This window comes from Typopeltis vanoorti, chromosome 7, assembly GCF_054136105.1.
Source record: "Typopeltis vanoorti isolate ZY-2024b chromosome 7, IOZ_Tvanoo_1.0, whole genome shotgun sequence".
Classification (NCBI taxonomy): domain Eukaryota; kingdom Metazoa; phylum Arthropoda; class Arachnida; order Uropygi; family Thelyphonidae; genus Typopeltis; species Typopeltis vanoorti.
In genome coordinates, this window is record NC_143555.1 from 125,496,332 (window position 1) to 125,524,037 (window position 27,706).

General features: G+C 34.1%; 1 protein-coding gene across 1 annotated transcript in view; it reads right to left on the reverse strand.

Annotated features, from left to right (window-relative positions):
* Rab3GAP1 (RAB3 GTPase activating protein subunit 1) overlaps nt 1–27,706 on the reverse strand; it is a 584,727-nt gene that overhangs the window by 37,953 nt on the left and 519,068 nt on the right. Inside the window, exons 19-21 of the mRNA XM_090395461.1 lie at nt 25,746–25,883; nt 13,190–13,301; nt 3,015–3,136 (exon numbers count right to left, since the gene is read on the reverse strand). Of these exons, the coding sequence (XP_090251587.1) occupies nt 3,015–3,136; nt 13,190–13,301; nt 25,746–25,883 (372 nt within the window). The remainder of the gene's footprint in view (nt 1–3,014; nt 3,137–13,189; nt 13,302–25,745; nt 25,884–27,706) is intronic.

A 27,706-nucleotide genomic window follows, 5' to 3' on the forward strand; every position in this document is an offset into this window, starting at 1 on the left:
TTGACATACATAAATACTTCAGTTAATCAGTTATGCATATACCACATATGGCTGCTTAAAAATGCTATGAAATTCAGTATACAACAGTAGTTTGAAACCTAATGTGTCATATGACAAGGGTATGTCTGAATTTCTAGATAGGTAAGAGAGAGCTTCAGGAATGGTAGTGAATGAACTTGAAGTATTCAGAATATTCAATATCCTCCTATTGTGAAATCCTTCACAACAGAAGGATTTCACCTCATGTTTCAAGAAAGTGTGATAGAGTGTTGACAGAATGTTTCACTTGGATATTTAACATTTGCTCTTGGCACTGGTGGAATAGAAAGAAGAAAGACTAGTGCCATTACACAAAGGTGGTACCAAAGCTAATGCAATGAATTACAGATCAGCTTGTAACTCTGGAGTTGTGATTAAGGTTTTTGACAAGATAGTCAGGACTATGATACGAGATTGGGTAGATAGAAACATGATTCTTGCAAGAGCAAGAATGGCGTTGTTAATGGATGATCATGTTTTAGTAATCTAGTTATATTTCATAATAGAGTGACAATGAATCTGGCAAGGGAAATAAATACAGGGTGATCAAAATTAAAGTATCCCTGTTTAAGGCCTTGTGAAGTGTCATCCAGTGATTCAAATAGTGTGAAACTTTGTAGGAATACTTTGTGCATCATGCAGAAGCAATGTCGGAGAGAGAAGGGGGGTTCCAAAATTCACCACCAGGGGAGTGGCAAACATCAAATGCATGGAATTTGCATATCACACAACTCAACAGGTGCTTGGAGAGCTTAAAAAGATGGACACAGAATTTTTCCCTTCATTCTCATTGTTAATACTGTCCACAATGATAGCACTAACCTTGCCCCAATATACTTTGCTCATTTTGTAAACCACTCTGAATTACTAAATTTTGTCTGCACATAGCTCTGAGACTTCACATATATACTCTTTATCATGACTATTTCTTCTTTTTCTATGCCTATCTTTTCTAAACTTTCCAAGATTTCTTCCCATTGAATCCAATCAAAGGTTTTTCCAAATCGAGAAATGCTATAAACAGTCTTCTTCCAAATTCCAAGTGTCTTTTCATAATTTCTCTTACAATAACAATCAGATCAACAGTTTGATTACCCCTTTTCTAAAACCAAACTGTTCTTCCTCTATTATCTCTTATTCTTGTTGCCATTATCCTTTCATAAATCTTTGCAGAATGAAACAATAATGTTATTCCTCAATAGTTACCACCCTCCCTTTTTTGAGCATCCTTTATATATTGGATCAATAATCCCCATGGTCCAATCATCAGGTATCATCTTTCTCCAGATCAGTCTAAAGATGTCACATAACTACTTCAACCCTGTACTACCAGAAGCTCTGATCAGTTCAACAGGCAAACCATCTATCCCAGGGGATTTTTCATTCTTCATCTTCCTTAATGCTTTTTCAACCTCTGCTAGACTTATTTCCTTATTATCTCTTTCTTTCACCAGTGTATTCATTCCAATTTATTTCACTGTGGCTTTAAAAGATCTCTAAAATAATTTTGACACATCATCCTAATCTTTCTTTCAGTAGTCACAAGCTTTCTATCCCTATTTATTAATAAACTTGGCTCCTCATTTCTTCTTCTATTCTTCATTAGTCCACATAACTCTCTCTTTTTTTTTTTTTGTTTCCCATTAACACCTTCTTCCAACTTATGTGTAAATTCAGCTCAGCTTTTTATCTTTTTCTCTTTAATTATTTACATCAATAATTTATTAATATAAATCACCTGTAATTCTATCTTTCCATTCATTCTTATACAATAAACTAATATAAATCAATAACATCTGTATCTTTCCATTTATCCTCCTACAAATTACTATCTGCAGATCTGATATATAGTAAATATAAAACTGAAGGTTTAATATTTTCTATTTAAGTGCCTCCAAAGTGCAAATGAAAGAACAATGGGATATTGCACACTTCGATTGGAGAAGATCTGAGTTTGATTTTCACTGTGATGAGAGGAATCTTTATATAAGTTTTTCAATGAAGATGAGTTAGCCAATCTCATATACAGAGGTAAAAAGAGTTTTTTCTCCTGAAAACACAGGTTTTTTTGTTGAAAGTTAAAGTTAAGAGCTTGGTCCAACTTTACCATGAGTTGCCTCAGTCCTGAAGATACTTCAGAGCAAACTTTGTTTGCTTACACTTGGATAAAGGATTAAACTAAATTTATTATAGTCTAACCAAGTGGGAAAAAACTTTCAACATCTTTCTCTAAATCGAGAGTAATTTAATAAGGTGAGACACTTTTTGGCAACTCATATAGGTAAATATGACCTCTCCATTGCTTCCACCTTAGTATCACCACCTCTGGGTCTGGCTCCCACTGAAGAGACCTCAATAAAGGTCGAAACTGGTCTGGGTAGTGGCCCTTCCCTTAATGCATAGCATTATACATGTCCACAAGGAGATGTGCTTTGCATTAGGGGAGATACTAAGACAAGGAGCGATGAGAGCTTGGTCCACCTTTACCACGAGTTGCCTCAGTCCAGTATAAAGGATTAAACTAAATTTATTATAACACAGGTTTTTTTCTTCCCACATTCAGGCAATTAGCCAAGAAACACAAGCGATTTATAGAGAAAAACAGTATTAGTGGGTGACAGATGACAATAGTGTGCAGATGTGGTAGTATTGTTGTGAGTGGAAAGAGGATTAAAAGGTGTGAATGGTTGAGTGAAGCAGAGTACCCTCCTGTAGTCGGTCTCCTTAGATTCCTTGGAAGTGTCATATAGTAATAATAATAGTATTTTATAGCTATTTTGTTTATTATCATAAATATATTATAAGATATTATTATTGAAAGTTTTATATTTTCTGTATACCACTGCACAAATATATAATATATATATTTAGATATTATATAAATATAATAACTATAATACATAAATAATACAAATCCATCTTCAAAAAAAAAAAATGTTTTCATTGTTTACAAACTAATAACAAAAAAAGTTAACCTTTTCTGCTTCCTTTGTATCATCAAACAATCGCTTCTGCCTACGAGCTGGAATAGGACGAGCACATTCCCAAGTCTCTAACCACATGTTGTCTGGTAACAGCATCCTAGCACTTAAATGACCTAACATCATGAAGCCACTATTAAATCATGAAACATTCAGACTAAATATCACCTTATCATTTTAACTTAAATACAGAATTATTATTAATTTGCTCAAGAGTGTGAAAATATAAACACCTGGATTCATTTTTAAAATTCATTTTAGGAAATGATGCTGCAGAGAAATTTTTTCTTGTTGTTGTGGAAAAATACATAACAGAGAAAAGGAAAAGTCAAGTAATAAATCAGAGTAATGGAAGTGTGATTGCATTTACGTTAGATTCAGAATAATAATACAATTTTCAAATATTTCAAGGTTCAAGCCTGACAAAAAAAAAAAAAAAGTTCTGTTGTGGAAAAAAAATATAAAAGAGAAAAAGAAAAGTCAAGTAATGAATAAAAGTGATCAACTGTAACTGCACTTTAAATGATAACACAACTTTCAATTATTTCAAGACTGACAAAAAAAAATGACTATTTATAAATATGATAGCCAGAAATAAATTAAAATAACTATAGCTTTATAAACATTCATTTTGTACACAAAAAATTCTCTCTTGCTCTTTTTTGTACAGCATTATTTTACTGGATCCAATTATATTTTGGCATAACAAATTAGGATTAGGAATTTCTTCCTAGATTTGTTCAATATCAAGTTGGCCAGTTACTATGATTCTTCAAATATTCAATATTTTGCCTGTTCAACTGTAAACTATGACTATAGAATTCACACATTCATTCTCCCCCCCCCCCACATACTTTTTTCTTTATTTATAAAATGAAGAATATTTAATTAACAAGTTTCTAAATTTGCACTACTTCTAGAAAGAAGTGGAGAGGAGAATTTACAAGAAAAATAGTCATTTATGCATTATTGTATCATTCTGCTTAGCTAGTTAAAGCTAAGCAGAATGATACAATGCAACCTACACCATGACATCGGCAAACATTTTACAATTAAATACTTCATTTAACAAAAAGTCTTCCATTCATTATTTTATAAAATTATGTTTGCTTATGTTCTTCTCATTTTGAAACAGTTATATAGGCTTTATGGAGAGCTTCTTTCAAAACCATGTGACATGTATGACAAGCTTTTAATGGGGAAAAAAACAAACAAACAGCTAACTATTAGCAGAATAACACTTCTAAAAAGATATAAGGTAGCCAAGATGATTCCTTCCTGCTGAAAAATCAAGAACTTTTTCAGTCCCCAAGGCCTTTCAAATTTATAAGGAAAATTAATAAGGGCTAGTAAATTGCTTCTAATATGTAAACTTAATAATCCTTGGCCTTCTTAAAAACCAAACTATATTCTATTAAGGACATAAGTTTTGATAAACTTAATGACACTCTTTTGATAAAAATTTCTGGATGAGAGAAAGATGAAAAAACTGCTCTCACTGATGAGACCTCAATAAAGGTCGAAACCAGTCTGGGTAGTGGCCCTTCCCATTATGCATTTGCATTATACACATCCGAAAGGTGTGTGGGGGGGGTGCCTTTGGTTAACCTCTCTATACAAGTAGCTCAAACGTGAATATATTTCATGTGCAAAACATTATTTGCTTCCTTGGGAAAAGGATTAAATCCAAGTATATAATTTCTTGGTATTAATCCTTTTCCCAAGATAAAAAAACTATCTTCTGGATGCTCTATATATTATTATTATTTATGTGACACCTCCAGGGAGTCCAAAGACTCATCGAGAGAGAGTGTGCCAACAGCATCGAACGATTGACCCCTTCCAACTACTAATCACGCTCAAACTTCCTTAACTGTTTGCTGAGCCATTAGTAGCAGAGCCTCTACCAATCGACCAACCTTTGCTATCTCTTCCCATAGTACATTTCCCTGCTTTTTTTTTTCTCTTCACCTTCGAAATATTAACATGACTGTAAACCTAAATAAACAGTTATTGTAGTTAAAATTAAAAACAAACTACCCCCCCCCCCCTAAAAAAAATTCAAAAACTGAACAACAAAAAAATTTTATTGCAAATTTATTTTTCAACATTTGTGATATAAACACCAATCTATATAATGTACATCATTACTCACAGACATCCTAATCTTTTGTTTTTTAATGAAGCCCAAATCATTGCAACAACCATTACCCATCTTAAATGTCCAAACTACATCTTATATGATTCTTTCCACTGCAAGGGTGGTACCTGCTTCAGTACAATCCAATATTCCTTGCCAGAGGATGCCTAATCTTGAATCTTTATAGATATTTTGTGGGTTAAGGTTTCTTTCCTACATTATGTATAATTCATCTGATCGCTTCGCAACCACATGCCTGGGGAAGGAGTGTCCTAGGTTCGATTCCCGTTGATGATGTGAGGAGCTTAAGGATCTTCCTCAGCCATAAACAAGTTAGCCAGTCTTGGGAGTGGACAGCAGGGTTTTTCCTCCAGTTTATCTGGGGTTTTTCATCCCACAAGCAGGCAAACTGGGTCCCATGAACACACATGGATACTTAAGACAATCCCTCCAGCCATAGGTCTGAATTGTCAGCTATGCCGGTCCCGAGCCTGAATAAAAAATAGGGGGATTGAGGTGGTGCCGTACCTCCCTGTAAAAGGGGCTCACAGCCGTTGAATCACTATACGAAATGAATGAATTCATCTGATGTTTCTACTGTATCCTCAATTCTGAACATCATATTCACCATTCTGACTTCTTATCCTTGAAGCTTGATTTCTTGCAGTTCAAATTCCCTAATAGTGAAATCTTCTTCCTTGTGACTAAGGCTTACAGCTCTAACTGGCTTTCTTTCACCAACTCTGCTGACCAACCTGGAAGAGAAGCAGAAGTCTTTGCTGCGGGCAATAACCTAAAGCAGATTTCCTGAATCCTCTCCACTTAACCAAAACTTTGGATATTTTCTTAACCAGTTTCTCTTTCAGGTTCACTGTTGATGTGACTGCTCTTGAAAACTCAGAAGATCACATTCTCATCCAAGTTTCATCTCTAATGGAATGCTTTTATCTCAGCCATTCACAACCTTGTGTACTTTCACACCATAACAATGCCAAACAAGATCTCTGAGATTTTTACTCCTACCATTCCATGGGCACACTACTCTTTCTGTTCTCCAAATCAAGATACTTGTTTTTTTTGTTCAAGAAGTTATTCATGTTGGAATGAACGCCTTCATTCCCCCACTTTGTTGAAAATGCTCCTGTCATGTTCTGCCAGACAAAAAAAAAATCATGAAAATTATGGATACCAAGAAAGCTTCTGGTCCTGATAGAATCCACCAACTGTGCTCAAGAGATGTGTTTTTGAACTAAACACCTGTTCTTTATCATCTAAACACTATGTTACACTCAGCTGTCATCCACCATACAGCATGAAAGCAAGCTCATATACAGCTTATTATTATTATTATGTGACACCTCTAGGGAGTCCAAAGACTCATTGACAGAGGACACCTACTCTAGAACTCTCTGTCTCCACCGCTCAATCCACTAACTACAACAACCACAACTACATCAACACCATCTACTACCCCACCACCACCACTAGTATTTTCACAGACAATCACAAACATCCATGCCAGGATTTAACCCACAGCCTTTTGGCTGGTGAGCAGATATGCTAACCAATGGGCCAAAAAAAAAAAAAAAGTGATAAGTGCCTACCTTCAAACTATTGACCTACTACTCTCACCTATGTGTTGTCTAAAGTAATATAGAAGGTCATCAATGGTTTTTGACACCTAGATTACTGTCAACTAATCAGCCTCTATCAAGATCCACAGAAGATCTTGCCTACATCACCCATATCTGAATATATGCCATAGAAAGGTTTGAAGAATCCTTTGCTGTTGCAATTGACATGACCAAAGCTGATAAGGTTTGATATTGAGAGCTCCCTCAGCAAATTGCCATTTTATGGTTTTCCTTTCTCTCAGGCCATTCACTACATGTAACCATGTGTAACTCTCTTCAGATTTTCTTATCGACACCAGTGTTCCTCAGGATGCTGTTATTTCTCCTAACCTCTTACTCAAATGCATAAACAACCTGCTCTCAAGGACCTCCAGTCCTGTTCACATTTTTACTGATGATACTCTCCACTTGTCCTGCTCATATATATCAAATTTCAAGATTATCTACAGTATGTGTTCAGAATACTGATCTCCACACTATTCTATAATGGGATAATAGCAACCCAATTACCTTCGGTGCTTCCAAAATACAGTTTTGTCTTTTTTTTATTGCAAAAAAAATAAAAAATTCTCCTCTTACTTTTCACAATGTTCTACCGAACAGTGAAGATCAGCTCTCTCTCACTCTCTTCACTGACTCTTATTCCTTGCTTTTCTGGCATAATCACATTACTTCTATAATATCCTCAGATTTAAAAAATCCTGGTATTCTATTCTATTCTGCTCAAGATGTCTTTTTATCTGTCCAGTTATTTATTCTGTACAAATCTCAAATCCACCCAACCCTGGAATACTGCTGTCACATTTTGAATGTGACAGCAGTATTCCAGGATTGGGTGGACTTAAAGTCTCTCTAAAAATTCTTAATGCTGTTCAGAAGAGAGCAATTCAGTTCCTTCTCCTTCATCTCACAGATTCTCTTCAGCCACCATCTCACAGATGGTCAACTTCTGCAAGTATTTCCATTGACATGTTCAGCAGAACTAACACCCATTATGTAACCCTCCCCATTTCTACTAAATCTATGGCACCATGAGCAACAGCTGCTCAACATCCTTTTATAACTGAACTACTGACTCACCAAACCAACTTCTTCCTGTCATCTTTCATTCCATTACAATTTGTATTTATGAACATTGCACAAACTAATAAACTGCTACTCTTACTTCATTTAACACAGAACCCCATAATCAGGGAGTCAGGGACTCATCAAAGGAGGGCACATACTACATGCACCAGCTATCATACTTATTCTTGAATTCATTCACACAGCTTACACTACAATATCCAATGACAATCCATTCCAATCATGCACCACCTTACAAGAGAAAAAATCTAGCCCTCACCTTCCAAGGATGCCCTCTTGTCCTTTCCCCACCCTCCATAAATTGAAAAATTCAATCAACTGAAATCCTGTATGACCCTTTCAGAAGTTTGTAGGTCTCAATCATATCACCCTTCTTTCTCCTGTTTGCTAGTGTCTGCAGTCTACAAATTCTCAATCTGTCTTTATAATCAGTATTCCACAATCCTGATATCATTTTTAACACTTCATTATATCAGAATCACAATAGAAACCTGTACTGAGAAGTGTACAGGTCAGTTCTCAGTACAGGAGAACTGACTTGTACACAATAGTCCAAGTGAGGTCTTATCAAGGCCTTGTAAAGAGGCAAAACGACATCCTTATCTTTATACGTGAACATTCGTTTCAGCACTGCAATTATCTTTTGAGTTGTATTTGCAATCTTTGCTACATGGCCCTGAACTTCAACTTCCCATCTACTAACACTCCAAGATCTCTAGCCTCATCAGTTTCTTCTAGCATAATCCCACCAATATAATACGACACTGGATATCTAATCGCGCCAAAGTGAATGACTTTACATTTACTGACATTGAACTGACCACCATTTTCCCATGCACACGATTTCAGCCTATTCAAATCATTCTGCAAGTACTGCATACCAGCATCATTCCTAATTACCCTACCTACCTTTGCATCATCAGCAAAGATAGATAGGTAAGGTAGCTGTATGTTGCATGTCAAATCCTTCCCAATATCATTAATATACAGATTAAATAACAGTGGACCAAGCACTGATCCTTGTGGTACACTACTTGTTACCTTAAACCTTGCAGACTTAGATCCCCCCCATATACTGCTTTTTGATATCTGTTAGTCAGCCATCCTCTTATCCATGCTAATATTTTATAACCCAAACCCATATTCTCCAATTTATGCAACAGTCTACCATGCTGTATTCTGTCAAAAGCCTTAGCAAAATCCAAAAGTATCATGGTGTATCCATTCTCCATGTCTAGTTCAATGGCAACATTGTTATACAATGTGAGAAAGTTGCTAAAACATGACCTTCCCTTAGTAAACCCATGTTGTTGCTCATTGCAAAATAGAGATTCATTGTCAACCTATTTCTGAATGCAAGCCCTAACCAATTTTTCCAAAATCTTCATCACCACTCCTGAGATACTTGGTCAATAGTTGGATACATAGGTCTTTACACACTCTTGTGCAATAGAATTACCATACATTCTTTCTATTCCTGCAGAATCTTCCCTGTTTTGAGACTCATATTAAACAGCCTGATCAAAGGAATAACCAGTTCAGCTAAACACTCTTTTAGCATACGTGCTGATATCACATCCGTCCCTATTGCTGAATTCTTATTCAGCTTATGCAACAGCTCTAATACCTTGTCCTCATATACCTGAGTTTCTTCATCCAGTGAAGAGGTAGCAGCAAGCTCAATGTCGCATACACCAGGTTCAGTGGCAGCCCGTACATAAGCACTGCGACACTGCAGCACCCCCAAGGAAAAAATGAAAAAATTAAATTTTGTTTGTGTTTATAAATAATAACAATGCTTACAACATTATATAAATGCAATACAACATGTTAAAGGTTACAGCTTATGTTTTGACATTGATTGAATAGTTAATAATTGGAATTGTTTGATTAATGCTTTAGATTACGAAACAAATGCACTGCGATCTAACGCCAATATTCGTTTGCACTTGTCATTGCACGTTATGTCATTCCCACACTGGCAGTGTATCTTTAGTATGCTTCTGCGCATTATTTCTGTGAGATATGAAACGTTTATTATTGGTGCATGTGCGTGGTGAACTATTTTTTGTAAATTTTATTTTATTTAGTTAAAATAACATATAATTATTTATTTATTATAGATACAAGGGTGAATTATGACGAGTGTCACTATTGAAAATATGAAAAGAATTATATTTTTTCAATTATCATTACACGAAACAAATGCACTGCGATCTAATGCCGATATTCGTTTGCGCATGTCATTGCACGTTATGTCATTCTGACACTGCCCAAATGGCAGTGTATCTTTAGTATGCTTACGCACGTTATTTCTGTGAGTCATGAAATGTTTGTTACGTGCGTGTGCGTGGTGAACTATTTTTTGTAAATCTTATTTTATTTTGTTAAAATAGCATATAATTATTTATTTATTATAGATACAAGGCTGAATTATGATGAGTGTCACTGTTGAAAATATGAAAAGATTTCTATTTTTTCAATTATCGTTACACGAAACAAATGCACTGTGATCTAACACCGATGTTATTGCTATTGATACAAAACTTTTATTATTGGTGTTTGTTCATGGTGAGGATGAAATATTTTTAATAAAGGAATTTTTAATATGTAAATTTATTTATTAATAAATTCGTTACTGATTAGAAAAAAAAAGTTATGCAGCACCCCCACTTAAAATTTTCACCGGCCGCAACTGACCAGGTTGATAGCTTTTAACAAAATGGGCACTCATTAGTTGAATAACCTCTTCTGCATCTGTAACCCTCAAGCTATCTGCATTTAGAAGAATTATTCTTTCATATTCATTCTTTCTTTTACTTGCAGCATACTGGTAGAATTCTTGTGGGTTGTCTTTAGTATGCAGAGTCAGTTTCTTTTCATACTCAGACTTTGCTTTTCATACAACAGTTTTGACTATTCTAGCCTGCTGCTTATAATTTTCATAACAAACATCATCCATATGCAAATGATATTCCTTCCACATCATCCTTTTTTTTACGAATCTCTTGCTTAATAAGATTACACATTCATTTGACTCCTATCCCATTTATTCTTCGAACTCTCGGGACACATTCTAATATCGCATCATTTAAGTATTGTTTAAATGCTTCCCATGCACTATTAATATTCTTCTCATCCAGCAACTAATCCCAATCAACTAAACTCAGTATACTCCTCAGTTGGTCATAATTTCCTGCTTTGTAGTTCAGCATGTAATGTTTTCTGAATGGAACATTCATAAACTTAGTCACTTCTCAAGTGAGTAACACATGATCACTGTCAACAACTAGAGGCGGAATAGTTACATCCTTAACTGAAACATCCTCTGACAATATAATCAAATCTAACACTCTTTGACCTCGAGTTCCTTCTGTCACATGCTGCTTGAGGAAGTTGTCCCGCAACAGCTCATGTTATGACAATATTCAGAGATACATTTAGAAACAGATTGGCCTGTTTATCCAAAATAGAAATGGGAAATTATTATCAAGAACTATTCTTCTTAATATTATATATATATATATATATATACGATTAAAGTTGATAAGATAGAACACCAGAATAAGATGATAGCATTTATTTTAATTGACAACATGACATTTCATCCTAATTGCACAGGATTTCTTCAGGTGTAAATATACAAATTAGTAAACTAGTAAACAAAACAGTAAGGACTAACAAAGGTGACAACTGTTATGCAGTTATACAGTAGAAGAGAACGATGTGCATGTTTATGCATTCACTTGAACTTGTTTGGCTAATGAATGCTAGGATGCACTCAGACAAGTTGATACTTGGATTAATATTTAGATGTTTAGGATCTATAATTGTATCATAGCAAAGGTATAATAGCTCCGATTTATCCTATAAAACTTGATGTCTCATTCGTGCAGCATCTTGTGGGTCAGATGAAGAGAGCATATGTAATGACAAAACTGAGGCTTCACTCCTATGGTATTCAATATATCGAACATGTTCTTTGATAATTGTTTAACTAATTTTTCTGTCTGTTCATAGTAAGATGATAAGCAATTTCACCATACTAATAAACACCTAGATATCGAAGTGGGCTATGTCGAGGTTTTATCCTATAAAACTTGGTGTCTCATTCGTGCAGCATCTTGTGGGTCAGATGAAGAGAGCACATGTAATGACAAAACTGAGGCTTCACTCCTATGGTATTCAATATATCGAACATGTTCTTTGATAATTGTTCAACTGATTTTTCTGTCTGTTCATAGTAAGATGATCAGCAATTTCACCATACTAATAAACACCTAGATATCGAAGTGGGCTATGTCGAGGTTTTGTGGATCGGAGTAAGTGCTCACCTTGATAAAAGGGGGGTAAATACTTTGATTTTATATTCTTTAAGTATTTTTTCTACTTTTATGGAAATAGAGCTAATATATGGAAGTGTGATGAATCCTCTGTTTTCTTCTTCATTAGAAATTTCTCTGGTCTCAAGTTAGTTGAGCAGTCTTGAGAAAATGTGATCGTTATAGCCATTTTGAAGGAAAGTGCTTTTTAAATGTTGAAGTTCTTTGGCTAGTTAATCCTTGTCAGTGATGAATCGGGAGGCTCTTGCTGCTAGTGTTGAAATAATATCCAATTTTTGAGGTTAATAATGATGGGATGAGGCATGTAGATATCTGTCAGTATGTGTAGGCTTTTGAAATATAGACTTTTAATTTACCCAATTCCTTAGTAGAAGGTCCAGAAAAGGGAGTTAACTATTAGATTCTAATTCATAGGTGAATTTTATGTTAGGGTGTTGATGATTCAGCTACTCATGAAAAAGCAGACTAGAAGGTAATCAAGAGTAAGAATATATCATCAACATACCTTTTCCATAATTTTAGTTATGATGGAATTCTTCTAGGATCTTATTTTCGAATGTTTCCATATAAAGATTTGTTAAAACTGGTGAAAGAGGACTGCCTGTGGCTATACCAGAGTTCTGTTTGTATATTATATGATATATATATATATTTATGTATTTATTTTTAATATCTTTATTCTCTCTCTCTCTCCCACATACCTCATTTGTATCATTTTATCCCTGGCTGTCTCGTGACTGTATACGAGATTTCATTCTTACTATATCTTCACTGTTGTTTGTTTTTTGAATTTCCCACTGTAATATACAATACTGAAGATGGTTCACGAAATATGTTTGTATAATAGCTAATCTTAGTCAATTACATGTTTAACTGTGCTTAACATCTAACTCTATTTCGAAGTATATTAAAAGCAAGGGAGGTGCTTTATGTAACAAATATTACTAAAAAATAATATATTCTTACCAGAAGACACAGGTTTCTCATTCTCTTCATCAGTTGTTGTCTCTTCCTCTATCCAGTCTCTAGGAGAATACCAACGTACGAAATCTTCTAGGGATGCTCCTGGATTTGCTGCCTATAAATGCAATGAAGTTAAAACAAGCATTTTATTGCCTGAAATCTATAATTACAAAATATTTTTATTCATCATGTAGAATTTACGGAGAAAGAAACACATGTTAAAGTGTTTCTTTAACTTTATAGATATTACTTTATTACAACTAAGAAAACACTTGACATTTTGACCTCTATATCAATATCATCATCAGGAATACACATGTGTGAAAAACACAAGCTACATCACAATAAACATAAGTAAGCATAAAGGTTTTCATCAAGCTTTAGGATGAAATGTTATTTATAATGTTATTGGTTATTTTTGAAAAGAAAGTGTAGATAACTATTTTCTTGCTATTTTTGCCAAATGAACATTGGAAGTTATAAGAATCACATTAACTTAACTGTGGCAGTGTTGCAACCTTTTCAAGCTAATTTCCAAAACTTGTGTTAAAAAATTATTGTAAAATATTCTGAAAAAAAAAAGATGCTGTCAAGCAACATTTATTGAAATAAATACAGTTTCATTACTTGTTATTTTCTTGCACTTTTCCAATATATAGAAATATGCATGTCATGTCGTTATGCTTACAGATTTAGATGCATTGTTGCTGTTTGTGAACAAATCTTTCTACTTTTCTGAACAAGAAATTATGTTAAATTGCATTGCATTCTTTGAGGTTAATTTTTAAAACATCACAAATTTATATTTAGTAGTATTTCAAATGAACTAGTAGTTGAAACAAGATTATTATTATTATTATTGCTGTTGTTATTATCTGTAGTGTTCATTTCACTAATAATAATTCAGTTTTTTAACAGTTGTAAAATATATGGTGAAATTATCTAAGACATGTCCTATGTGGAACTGATTTAAATTTTTTGTTCGTCTTGAAGTATTCAATCACAACCCCCCCCCTCCTGCTTCCACACACACACACACACACTTCACAGTAACTGAATTATAAATATCCACTTTTTTAATCATTTCATATTTCAATAAATGAAATATATAACTTCACTTTACCTGTTGAGATATAAAATAAAATAATTATTCTCTTATCTACAACCATACTATTTCTTTGCTATTTGATTATTCCAACAATTACTTTTTCCCCCCTTTCTGGGCCCCAGTATTCAGTTGTTTAGGGAATAGCAATCAGCTGAAATTATTGTATTTTTTACGAATAAATTCCCTGTTGGATTTGAAGATTAATGTTATTTTCTGTCCTTAAACAAAAAAAAAAAAAAAAAAAAAGGAAGGACATATAATTTTTTTGCACTTCTGTTTATACAGAATATTGTTTCCCTTTCAATATGTCATAACAACATTATTTTTTACTTTGCTATTTTGCAGTAAAAAATACTATTAGTTCTACTTTGAAAATTTCTTGTTTTCAAATTCCTGTGACACATGCTGTCATAAAAACTTATAAGAAAAAGGTTTCACTATCTACTTCACTTATTTACTAAAAACAGTCTTATAAATAGGTAACTTTCCCAACCCAGTTGCATTTGGCAGAATTGTGTCACAATATGTTTCAAAAAATAAAAAAAAATCCCGATAAAAACTGGTATTTCATGCAATGCAAAATTTGAATATTAGGAGATAAATTAGCATCTTCTGTTGAGGATTGCTCTGTAGTTTTTTTCTGAAAATTCTATGTCCTGATAGTAATGTCCTAATAGTAAGTGGATTTTCTTTCTTTTCCATTAGAAATGAAATTTGATGACATGATAGTTAATCTTACTTTCATTTCATAAAGTGATAGTTAATCTTACTTTCATTTACTCTTCCTGAGAAAATGAGAATAAAAGAATATTATATAACTATTGTTATTATCACTATACTGTTATTATTAAATACATTTCACATTATGATAACACAATGTTTTAATCTTTATCCCACTAAAAGTGGAATAAAGAGTCCCTTTATCCCACTTTTAGTAAAATACTATTTATTACTACAACTACTACTAATCATAATAATCATTATAATTCTGTTGCACAGAAACATGCACCTATACATATTTTGAATGATAAACTATAGCGTAAGCATTGCTACTTCAAAACTGTCACATAATATCTAAACTAGCAGAAAATATATACATAACAATTTACTTCATAATCGTTTATCTCAATTTGTAGTGAGTGATTCTGGGAACCCACGAAAGTTGAATTGCAAAGAACTGCAGATTACGTTATATAGATTATTCATTTTGTGATATGATTAAAAATTTTCATATAGTTCCCTAGAAGCAAAATTGTAAAAGTGTGGACCTTTGAGCAACCTGTGAAATATTCTTTGAACTATGATTATGAAAAAAAATAAATAAATAAACAATGCTTAATTTTGGAATATATGATGCTTTTTTTTTTTTTTTTTTAAGATATAGATTTTCATTAAATTATAAAGTAATTTTGACAAAAATTATCTTGAATCAAGTTCTTCGAGAACAAGTAAAATGTGTTGACAACTAAGGGATTAAACACAATTATCACAAAAAATTTATAATGACATTGCTTTTCCAATGTGATACAATATTTAAATGAAAAAATCATGAAAGTACACAGAAATAACAGAAAGATTATGTAAAATCTTGTATAGAAGGATTTTAGAATAAAATTTCTTCTATATCGATTTATCGATTTTACTTGGGAAATAAAATTAATTTAATATACTTGTAATTTGATTAATACTTAACTCAATTTTGCTGTATTAAACCTGGAAAATTGTTGGAATAAATTGTAATAAGAAAATTGCACAAACAAAGAAATAAATTAGATGGGATTAAAAATGTAAGACCTGAGGCTATCGCAACTTGCAAAGGTCAACGAAGTACAGGGTTCCCCCGACTTAACTCAGCGACTGCCGGGTGGCTGAGAAGACCCCTCCAAGAAAATCCGGGCGATTGAATCAGTAGGAGTTCCAAGGTCGGGAGAGCAGAATAAAAAGGAAAAGCGGCTTTTCAGGAGAGGCTTTCTCTTCCTGCTCTTGCTGCGAGGAGTTTCCAGTATGTCCCGCCATTCCAAGGATGGGGAACGGCAGGACACACTGTCCTGCCAACAGAAGTCTGACAATGATAGGAGGTTCGTAATAGCAGTGACGGTCTATTCCAGAATTCCTGGCACTAAGTTCCTAGATGATCTCTGCCAGTGAAGTATCATCGATGTCATAAAAGGTGCCTGTGCATGAATTTTACTGGAAAGTAGAAGAAGGTGTCAACGATCTCTAGGATCTTGTATAATGAACTGGATAACTAAGTAAGGACTTTCCTAGATGTGAAATATATGGAAAAGATTGCTGATTTTATAGTTTGTTAGCATTAAGAACAGTAGTAAGGACTAAAGGCCATTTGTTTATACAATTGTGAAGTAGTTTGCAGAGTTATGAGAAATTAGCTAACATTATTTTATGCAAAAGTTTTAGTATGCTTAATGATATTTATAGTCTGAATTAAATTAATGTGAGGTGTGTACAAGTAGTGGTAATTAATATTTAATTAATTTAGTGGAGAAGCAGACACGTGGATTTATAGTATTTCCATGTTAAATTTGCTGAATGAAGTAGAGCCTGAAGAACTTTTATGTGTAGTGTTACCCTTTATATGTATCTTGATTTAGCATGAATAAATTGTTTTGTTTGTCAAATAACTTGCCTGCTTCTGCCTTACCAATGCACTTCTCATAAGATCACCTGTGTGACCTTTTAAGAGTAAAAGTAGCCACGACTGACGAATAGTAGATTTAAGCGTTGCTTGACTTAGAGATAAATATTAGAGACATTTCCATGTTGTGCTGGGTGCTTTTCTTGCATGTATTGGAAAGATATACAATTCGTCTATGCGATCTCTGATGGCGCAGTCGTAAATACAAATAAATTTTCAGAGATCAGTGTGAGAAAAAGCCAGCTATTTATAAAAAGGAATTGACTCCAGCCAGAGGCAATTCCAAAATTCTAAAATTACGTACACGTGAAGTAGCATAATCACGACCTTGAAAGGGGGGGGGGGGTAAATTGACAGACTGAAAGGATTAAAGGTGACAGACTAATTCAAGCAATGATATTACAACACAACTCGGAGTTACGACTATTAAGTTTTAAAAGTTAAGTTAAATGAGTTAAATAAGATAAATAAAGAATATATTTGAAATAAGAATACAATAAAGAAATTTAAAATATATAAAAATCATATATTTTACAATTATATACAAAAAACATCATACAAGAAATAGAAGAATACCAGCAAAATTGACCACACCACATAGAAAGAATGAATAACAATAGGATTCCTATACTACCACTAGAATAAAAGCCTACAGGAAGAACAGACCATGGACATCCAAGACTAAGATGGAAAGATCAAGCTCATCTACAGAGCAGGAACAGGACATAAAAAAGCCTATACCTAAATTATTCAGACGACAATGACGAAGATCTCTTATTTTGTCCTGGCATTAAAAATTATAATTATATGATAAAAGAGTAGGGGGGGGGAATATAAATAATTTGTAGCTATTTGGTTTATCTAATATAACTAAGATACCAGTTATACAGCATAGAGCAAGGAATTGCATTTCTTGCTAAAGGAATAGAGACATAGCAATGAATGCGAGTTAATCTGGTTAAGTGTTCTGGATATATCGCACCTTGTAATTGATATGATGGTGGACTTGAACTTCTTATCCATGTTCTTTCAACAGATTGTATGTATTGTTTCCAGGTTTCGTTGGATGTATATATACCTCTTGGCTGATACGTAGGTTAATATTGTATTTATGCAGCATTCTATCTATTTTTTCTGATATTCTCCTAATGTATGACTATGGCATTTTTGCAATCTTTGTTTTTTATTTTTAGTAACATAATTCAAAAGATCTTGTGAAATGCATTTTTGTTATAGCCATTCTTAAAAAAAAAAAAAAGGTTTGACTTATAATTTCATATTCATTCATCAGCACCTCCTAGCATCACACCATCAGCATCACAGCAAATTATTAGAGCTCTATGTTTGAGGGAGCTTATAACCCCTAGTTTTTGTGTAAGTTAGACATTGTTATGAGTATTTGTATATGTATTTACCTGAATGTGTAGGTTTATGATAGACCATGAACGATAAACAGCCTGAGGGAACACGTGACAAGCGTGTCTAGAAAAGGAAGAGAGTTCTGTGAAAAATTAGGAGAGTGAACAGATGACATTGGTCACAGAATCACTGAAAATAAAGATATCAAGAAGAAACCTGTTATTAAAATGAAATATATTGATATTTAACTGACCATGATTTAATACATCTAATAGGTTTCGTCGACTGTCCGGCTTCTTCGGGGCTTATAACCGTAAGAGAAAAAACTCAAAGTGGCCAGTACAGAGAAAATGGAGTAACACTATTGTATAAATTAAACATCAAAACAGAATGTGTAACATTACATGCATGGAGCATGTTGTATTAATCACTGTTGTTGTTATTATTATTATTATTACATAACACCTCCAGGGAGTCCAAAGATACATCGAGAGAGGGCACCTACTCTACAACTCTCCGTTTCCACCAATCCACCACTTACGACTACCTTCATCATCTACACCAATGCCATCTAACACTGACCACCATCCTTGGTATTTTCACAGACAATCACAAACATCCATGCCCATGGCGCGATTTGAACCTGCAAACTTTTGGCTGGAGAGCAGATAAGCTAATCACTCGCCCAACCAGGCCGGCTTATGAGAGCACATTCTGTAGTTTTGAGCGAAATTAAATTCTGGCAGACTGAGTGATCGTATTAAGGTTTTCTCCAGAACGGAGGATTATAACGGTTTCCTTGAAATTTCTACAATGGAAATTTTCTTCTAGGTAAGGCATGGAGCTGCTATCCCAATCAATGGTATGGTTAGTAATCGCGAAATGATGGGCTAGACCCGAGTTGTCTGTTCTGTTGTTATTAACATCTCCTATATGTTTTTTTTTTTCCGGATTTTGAGGCGTCTCGACGTCTGTCCTATACAGTTTAGACCACAAGCACATGGGATGTTGTACACTCCAGTGTTTGAAAAAAGCATTAATGTCTTTTGGAGATCTTAAAACGTGATGGACAGTCTTGACCAGTTGGAACACAACTCTGATGTTGAAAGGTTTAAAAAGTTTTGCGATCTTTTTGGACACAGTACCTGCATAAGGAATAACTATGGATGAACTGTATTGAGTGAGGGTAGATTGTTGTTGTTGTGGGGAGTTTCTATGAAGAATCTTGTTGATTAAATTTTCCTTGGATAGCCATTTTTTATTAATGTCTCTGATATATGAGTAATTTCATCATAAAAAAGTTTTTGCATCTTTTTAAGAAAGTTAATTTAATTTCACTCAAAACTACAGAACATGCTCTCATAACAGTGACTAACACAACATGCTCCATGCATGTAATGTTATGCATTGTGTTTTAATGTTTAATTTATACAATGGTGTTACTACATTTTCTCTGTACTAGCCACTTTGAGTTTTTTTCTCTTACCGTTATAAGCTCTGAAAAAGCTGGACAGCCCCGTTGGCAAACTTGTTGGTATTAGATGTTTATAAAATCATGGTCAATTAAAGATCAATATATATTTCATTTTAATTATATGTTTGAATGATCAAATATAATCTAAACAATGAACAGACTCGATGATGATATGAAGCAAAAGGTACGTTATTTTGAGAAACTGAAATGTAAAAAAAGCTAGACTTCTAAATCATCTAACTTTCTTATAAAGATGCAGAAACATTAACATTATTCCCAAGTTTTTAACATTTAAAGAATAATCCCACTCAAGAAGAGCAAAACAAATATATGCTAAGGCATCCCTGGCCCTACTGTATGAAAGAATACGATACGTCAAATTTGAACTTAACAGAATAGACCTTTCGTGCTTCCGACTTTTGGAAGTTATTTCTAATAACATAGAGAGCAACTTATGGACACTTTTAGATAAGATGATTTAAAACAGTTTTAACAAAGCTTTTCTAATTAGTAAAAAAACTCAAATAAAAAAATTCAACATGCTATATGAAAAGTATTACAACTCCGGACCAAGCCTCCCTGATGAAAAAGTGATTTTTAACCTTTCGGACCATATATTGACACAACCAGAAACTGAAATACTTAAGAAGGGATTCAATTTCGCCATCGCGGCAGATCACATTCCTAAGGTTGTCATCAGTCACATAGAGAAAGAACTCTCATCCTTTCCAGAAACAACGCCATATGATCTGAGATTCAAAAGTGCTATTATCCTTTCAACTTCAAAGCCACCTAATCTAAACATAACACCCCAAAAAAAAAGAGCTCTCTCAAACTTGAAAAAGATAAACAAATAACTATCTTAAAAGCAGATAAAGCTAATGCCACAGTCATTTTAAACACTAAGAACTACATAGCCAAGATTGCAGAATTACTATCAGATTCATCAATGTATCACATATTAGAGTTGGACCCAACATGGAAAAACCACAAGGACACTAATAACTTATTACAGAACATGACTAGTTGGTCCACAAACTTGCAACTGAATTTGAAGTCACTACACCCGTTGATGCCATGATTGTATGGAGCCCGAAAGTCCACAAAAGTGGAGTTCCGCAATGCCTGATCGTTGATGGAAGAAATGCTCCCACATATTAATTGTCCAAACATAAACACCTCTCCAGCCTCCTAAAAGGACATATCAGAAAATTGGACACTTACATTAAGAATTCAAAGCACTTTATTGAAAAATATCTCGATCTTAAAGACAGACATTCTCACTAGCTTGGACATAGTATCTTTATTTACCAACATCCCAGTAGAAGAAGTTATCAGTATCCTATACAATCTCTTCCCTGAAGATATGGCTCACCTTTTTCATCATTGCCTTAAATCTAATTATTTTAAATGGAATGAAACGATATATGAGCAACTAAATGACTTAATTATGGGCAGTCCCCTTTCGCTGCCCAGTGCAGATCTGTTAATGGAAAAGCTAGAAACAGACATCCTCTCAAAATTAGACCCAAAACCTTTAGTGTGGTGGAGGTATGTAGAAGATGTATTCATAATTTGGAGGGACACAAAAACAGCTCTTTTAAACTTTTTAACCAAAATTAATTCTTTTCATCAAAAAATACAATTCACTTTGGAACTGGAAAAAGATAATCAACTACCATTTTTGGATATCCTAATCAAGAAACTAGCAGATGGACATATCAAACTAACAGTCTACCACAAACCAACACACACTGGATGCTACCTTCATTTCAAATCAACTCACCATATTTTCCAGAAGCATGATACAGATGCTGAAAAATAGAGCCATGAGCTTCATCTCAGAAGAAAAAGAACTCTATGATGAAATTACTCGTATATCAGAGACATTAATAAAAAATGGCTATCCAAGCAATTTAATCAACAAGATTCTTCATAGAAACCCCTCCCACAACAGCCTACCATCACTCAATACAGTGATGGTAGGTTGTTATTCCATCCATAGTTATTCCTTATGCAGGTACAGTATCTGAAAGATCACAAAACTTTTTAAACCTTTAAACCTTGCATTCAAATCGGTCAAGACTGTCCGTCACGTTTTAATATCACCAAAAGACATTAATGCTTTTTTCAAACATGCTGGAGTGTACAACATCCTATGTGCTTGTGGTCTAAATTATATAGGACAGACGTCGAGAAGCCTTGAAATCCGAAAAAAAAAAAAAAAAAAAAAAAAAAAACAGAAGGAGATGTTAATAACAACAAAACAGACAACTCAGGTCTAGCCAGGGCCAGTTTTATCATTAGGCGAACCTAGGCAATCACCTAGGAGCGCTAAGACTTTGGGGTGCCAGATTTTGCTACATAGTTCGGGGAAAAATTACAACCTTCGAAAAAAATTAGTAAAACCTTGATTAATAAAAAAAACTGAAATAAGTCAAACGCCCTGGTGCTCGCTGATGATCCTACATTATTTTTGCCTTTCTCTATTTCTTCCTCTCCCCTGCTCTTTGTATACTTAACCTCAAGTGCAGAGATTTTTCCTCCTTCTGGCATCTGTCCCAAGATGCGTGGGGAAGTTCCAGGGTATCCCTCAAACTAACAATCAGTGGTCGTGACTAATCAACTGTTCTCACTTCTTATCTCCATTTCCTATAGACTTAATTCTGTTGATTTTTAGATTAAATCATGTTTTTGCACGCTCTTTGAGGTCTGAGAAGTTGGGGATTACGTCATTCATTTTCTCACAGAATCGTGTTGTTAATTCAGTTCAATTTATTCTAAATCAATATAAGAATGCCGTGGGAATTTTCATAGAATTGCAGTGGCAGGGATTCCGATTGGTAGTATTTGTGAAATAAGACCTCTGATTGGTCTTTCTCCTCACTCCCTTTACTCGTCATCATCCCCACTCCAGCATTCTTCTACTGATTTCAGATTAGTTCGGTCAAGCTTTTTCGTAGGTGACAGTTGAGTCCGATAGCTAATAGTTTTGGTACTTGTGTATCTAACATTCTTACAGTGGCTGAAGAATGTTTGGGACCAAAATAGCTAGTGTTCTCCATAGAGCAGTATTTTTTTTAAGTAATACCTGTGTAGGTGTATGTGTGCTTGTGTGAGTATGACAAAATATATATAGAGAGACAATGCATAGGGATGCCTAAATTTTCTTTGCCTAGGGGCATCAGATACTCTCGGACCAGCCCTGGGTCTAGCCCATCATTTTACGATTACTAACCATACCATTGATTGGGATAGCAGCTCCATGCCTTACCTAGAAGAAGATTTCCGCTGTAGAAATTTCAAGGAAGCCATTGTAGTCCTCCGTTCTGGAGAAAATCTTAACAGAAACCAGGGAATGATAATAGCTGATATATGGAAAACCTTAATAAGATCACTGTCTGCCAGAATTTAATTTCGCTCAAAACTACAGAACGTGCTCTCATAACAGTAACTAATACAACACGCTTCATGCATGTAATGTTACCCGTTCTGTTTTAATGTTTAATTTATACGATAGTGTTACTCCAGTTTCTCTGTACTAGCCACTTTAAGTTTTTTTTTCTTGCCATTATAAGCCCTGAAGAAGCCAGACAGCCCCATCGGCGAAACTTGTTGGTATTAGATGTTTATAAATCATGGTCAATTAAAGATCAATATATATTTCATTTTAATTATATGTTTGAATGACCAAATATAATCTAAACAATGAAGAAACCTGTCAGCATTCAGGAATGTGTAAACAGAAGTAATCTCAGGTGATATGATCACTTAAATAGTATAGGATAAGAAAGGTTGGTAAAATAGGTGTTTCATGAAGAGATGGCAGCAAAAAGACCCAGAGGATGATAACGATTTTGGTGGATTGAACACTGTTATGTATTTTCAAAGATCAAAATATAAGATTTTATACCATTGGTGACCTGATAAATAATAGATTAATTTAGAAAAGTGCCATCAATAGTAGGCTAGTAATAACTTAAACTTAATATACTATCATAGTATATCCCATCCATGAAAATTTTTTTTATTTTTGTTGTTGTAAACTTACAGTACATTTGTACCATGGATGGCATAACAATGTTTTTTCTATTTTTATATATTTTTTATTTATTTTTTAAGTAGTTTGAAAACCCTGCTCTACACACTAAACATCACAATTTTTTGAACTTCAGACCCCCAGTAAGTTTACTTAAGGATGTTAGGTAGGTGCCTTCATAGCCACTGCTGAATGTTGTAATAAGTATTGAGACATCCTTCATGTTGCAGTATGAAGTATATTCCTGTGATCACCTGCAGCTGACACTATATAAGAGCAAACAGATATATCACACTAGAGTCAATTATATTACTGTCAAATATTTATATAGAAGGGTTTAGACTTTCAAAGAGGTGTTATCACAGCCACATATCTGTAGCAAATCCATTCCTGATACTGGTAAAATAATGTATCACCCAAAATCAATTCTAGATATTAATTACCACATATGAACAACATGCAACACCTCAGATAATGCACTGCTTTCTCCATTGTACAGGTTTTACAGAATTCTGTGAAAGTACTGTCTCAGAAATTAAATGCACAGGAAAAATCTGGAAGCTGGCATTAAGCGATCAATTAATGCTCGGGAGTGTGAAGCAGAAATCTGGACAATCTGGTATAGACATGATCCCAGAAGTTCAAAGATTCTACAGGATTTTATGTTAGTAGCAGATATTATGTAAAGAGCTGCACAATACTGAGTTTTTAATTGTACTCGCAACACAGTAACAATGATTAGAATGCTTATTCACAACTGTAAATATGTGTTTCTAATAATCTGCACAGTATAGTTTCTATGGAAGAGAAGCTCCACATAAGTCAAATATTAATATTAACTATGATAACCAGCAGTGCAAAGAATATCATGAGTGATCCATAGAGCACTGGAAGCCCATGATATCACACAGTGAGTGAATCATGCTACATGCCTTCTTCTGAATTGGATGGGTGAGTATGAGTGTGGTGAATGCATATGCAAGTGCATCATTCCACATGTGAAGTATGGTGGCAGAATTATAATGGCTCAGAGCAGTTTTCTTGGTATGGCCTTGGACCTATGACCATAGTTACTGGAAGGAATAAACATCGACAAACATCCACTTTTGTTAATGCATTGCGTCCTCTATTGTAGCAGTTTTACAGTAAAGATCCATGTCTCTTATAACATGACAATGCACCATGTCATAAAGTAGGTGATACTGTGACTGTTTCAACCAAATTATTGAGGACTGATCTAAGCCTCTTCATTTCAATCCAACAGAACAACCCTGGGATAAATGAATGTCTGGCTTTTACCAGACATTCATTTATCATAGAGAAAGTATGCCTAGATGGGTAAAAAGTGTGATTAGGGCCAATGGAGGACACCCATATAGTCTCAAGACTTATTTATGGTTTGTATATATATTTATAATATACAATTATAATTATACATTCATTTTTTAAAATCATATATAGCATTTGCAACTGGTCTCATTACTTTTGAATGTTTACTTTCTTATTCTTCTATGTTTTTGATGCATACGGTAAAATAGTGCAATATTTTTGCATTTTTAACATAACTAATAAACTAAGTTAATTTGATGTGTATGTAGTATCCATAGGTATCATTATATGTTTGTAAAGGAAAGAAGATGCCATTTGCAAGATGTTTATTAAAAGCTTTTAGCCGAGTATGCATTTGGTGTACATCACTAAACATCCTAAATCTAGCTGCATATGATACGACCAGTGTAAAACAAAGACCATAAGCAACCAACACCTTTGGACTGAAGATTGAGTTTAGCATAGTACACCAGGTCAAGGTCTAAATAAAGAATGGCCAATACATATTAACACATTTTCAGAATTTAATGACTGCTATGATTCTATTCTATGATATTCTGACAAAATTTTACTTTAGTCTGAAGTCACTACTACCTTGAAAGCTTCCATATCAGACAAAAGACAAACACTCTGTATCCTGGCTCTGAGAGCTGCACCTTCTGGATTAGTTCCCAACTGTACAAGCACTTCAGTTTGTTCTTTCAGAAGATCTTCCGTAACAGGTGCAGGCTCCTATGGATCGATTGATCCAAATGAAATATTTTAGTATATAAAACAGTATGTCAAAAAAGTGTATACTAAAATATTCTTTTAATTCTTCACAATATTCTTCACACAACTATTTTATAATTAATTGAAGTTCAAACAGTATTTAAATTGCTTCACAAATTATGAAGGGGGATTGGAAAGTTCTGATAAACTTAGAACAAAAATGATATTAATATAATCACAAGAAAGACATATGAAGATATAAGAATATAAGAACATAAGTTATCTTCATAATTCTGCTACTAGTTGTTTTTTTCTTGTGATTATATCAGTTGCTTTAATATCATTTTTGTTCTAAGTTTATCAGAACTTTCCAGTCCCCCTTCATATGAAAAGTCTCAAGATCTATAACAAGGATGGTGAAGTTTCCTAGATCACAGGATATTTTCAAGAGCTACAAGATATTTTCTAAAAAATTAATTATTAAAAATTATTAAACCTAAATTAGACATATAATACAAGTATTTATACTCTCTGTCCAAAAAGAAACCGAACTTTTGATAGAAAATAAAACACAGGCCAATTATAATTATTCAGATCATTTATTTCAATCAATATACTCTCCCTCAGCTTCAATACAGCATTTGGCACAGTCAATTAATTCATTAAATGAGTTTTTATATCAGTTTTTGGGATACTGTTGAGGGTCGTGGTTACTGCCACTCGAACGTTTTCAATGGTGTCGTATCGCCTTCCTTTCATCAGCAAATGAAGTCGGAGGAAGATAAATAAGTCACAGGGTGCTAAATCAGGAGAATATGGCGAGCTTGAGTCCTTATGAGCGGTTTTAATGATGTCCTTGCAGTGTTCAATTCGATACATTTTTTGCTCGTCGATCAACTTGTGGGGAACAAATCGGGAATCCAATTTATGAAAGCCCAAACTCTCGGTCAAAATGTTGTGCACAGTTGATTTTGGAATCCCTAATTCATCTTCAATCAGTCTCAAAGACGATTTCGGATTTTCTTTGATGAAATCACACACTTTTTGGATGTTAACTTAGCTCAGTCCAGTTTTTGGATGGCCCTGCTTTTCGTCGTCCTCAAGTGTCTCACGACACTTTGAAATTTTAAACCACTCGTAAACTTGAGTATGAGATAAGCATTCATCACTGTATACGTTTTGAAGTATTTGATGCGTTTTGATAAAACTTTTACCAAGTTTAACACAAAAGTCAATCGCAGCTCTCTGTTTGAAACTCATTTTCCGACCGTTTGTCAAAACACACTGTCACTCTTGCACTCGGCTTCTAATGAAACAAATGTCATAAACAGTTGAAACAACACTAATGAAGGTTGCCACTTTCGACAACAAAAAGATACAACAGGTGGCGCCACTAGTTTCTTCTATTTTTGTTCGAGGTCAGGTGGATATGGAATTTATAAAGTGTTAGGAGCTGAGCAGAAGAGAAGTATTGTTTAGATTAAGAACGGTTTCCTTTTGGACAGAGGGTGTATATGTCTGAGTAAAATGTACATATGTATTGTAAATTTTTGTTGTTATGATAAACACAATAAAAACCAAAATTACTTTAGCATGAGTTGCATGCAGCTCACGAGCCACGATTTGACCACCGCCAATCTACAACATGACAGTACTATGAGCAAGTAGTTAGAGGAATCTGTGAATCTATTCTTGAAGGGCTGTGGTTGTATTCACTGAGGAAAATGATATGAAGAAGAAATGAAGAAGATGGAATGAAGGAGGACAATGAGAAGTTCATTCAAATTTGGAGCCACATCATGTATGAATGTTGACCATCAGCTGCCCATGTTTGTACATGATTA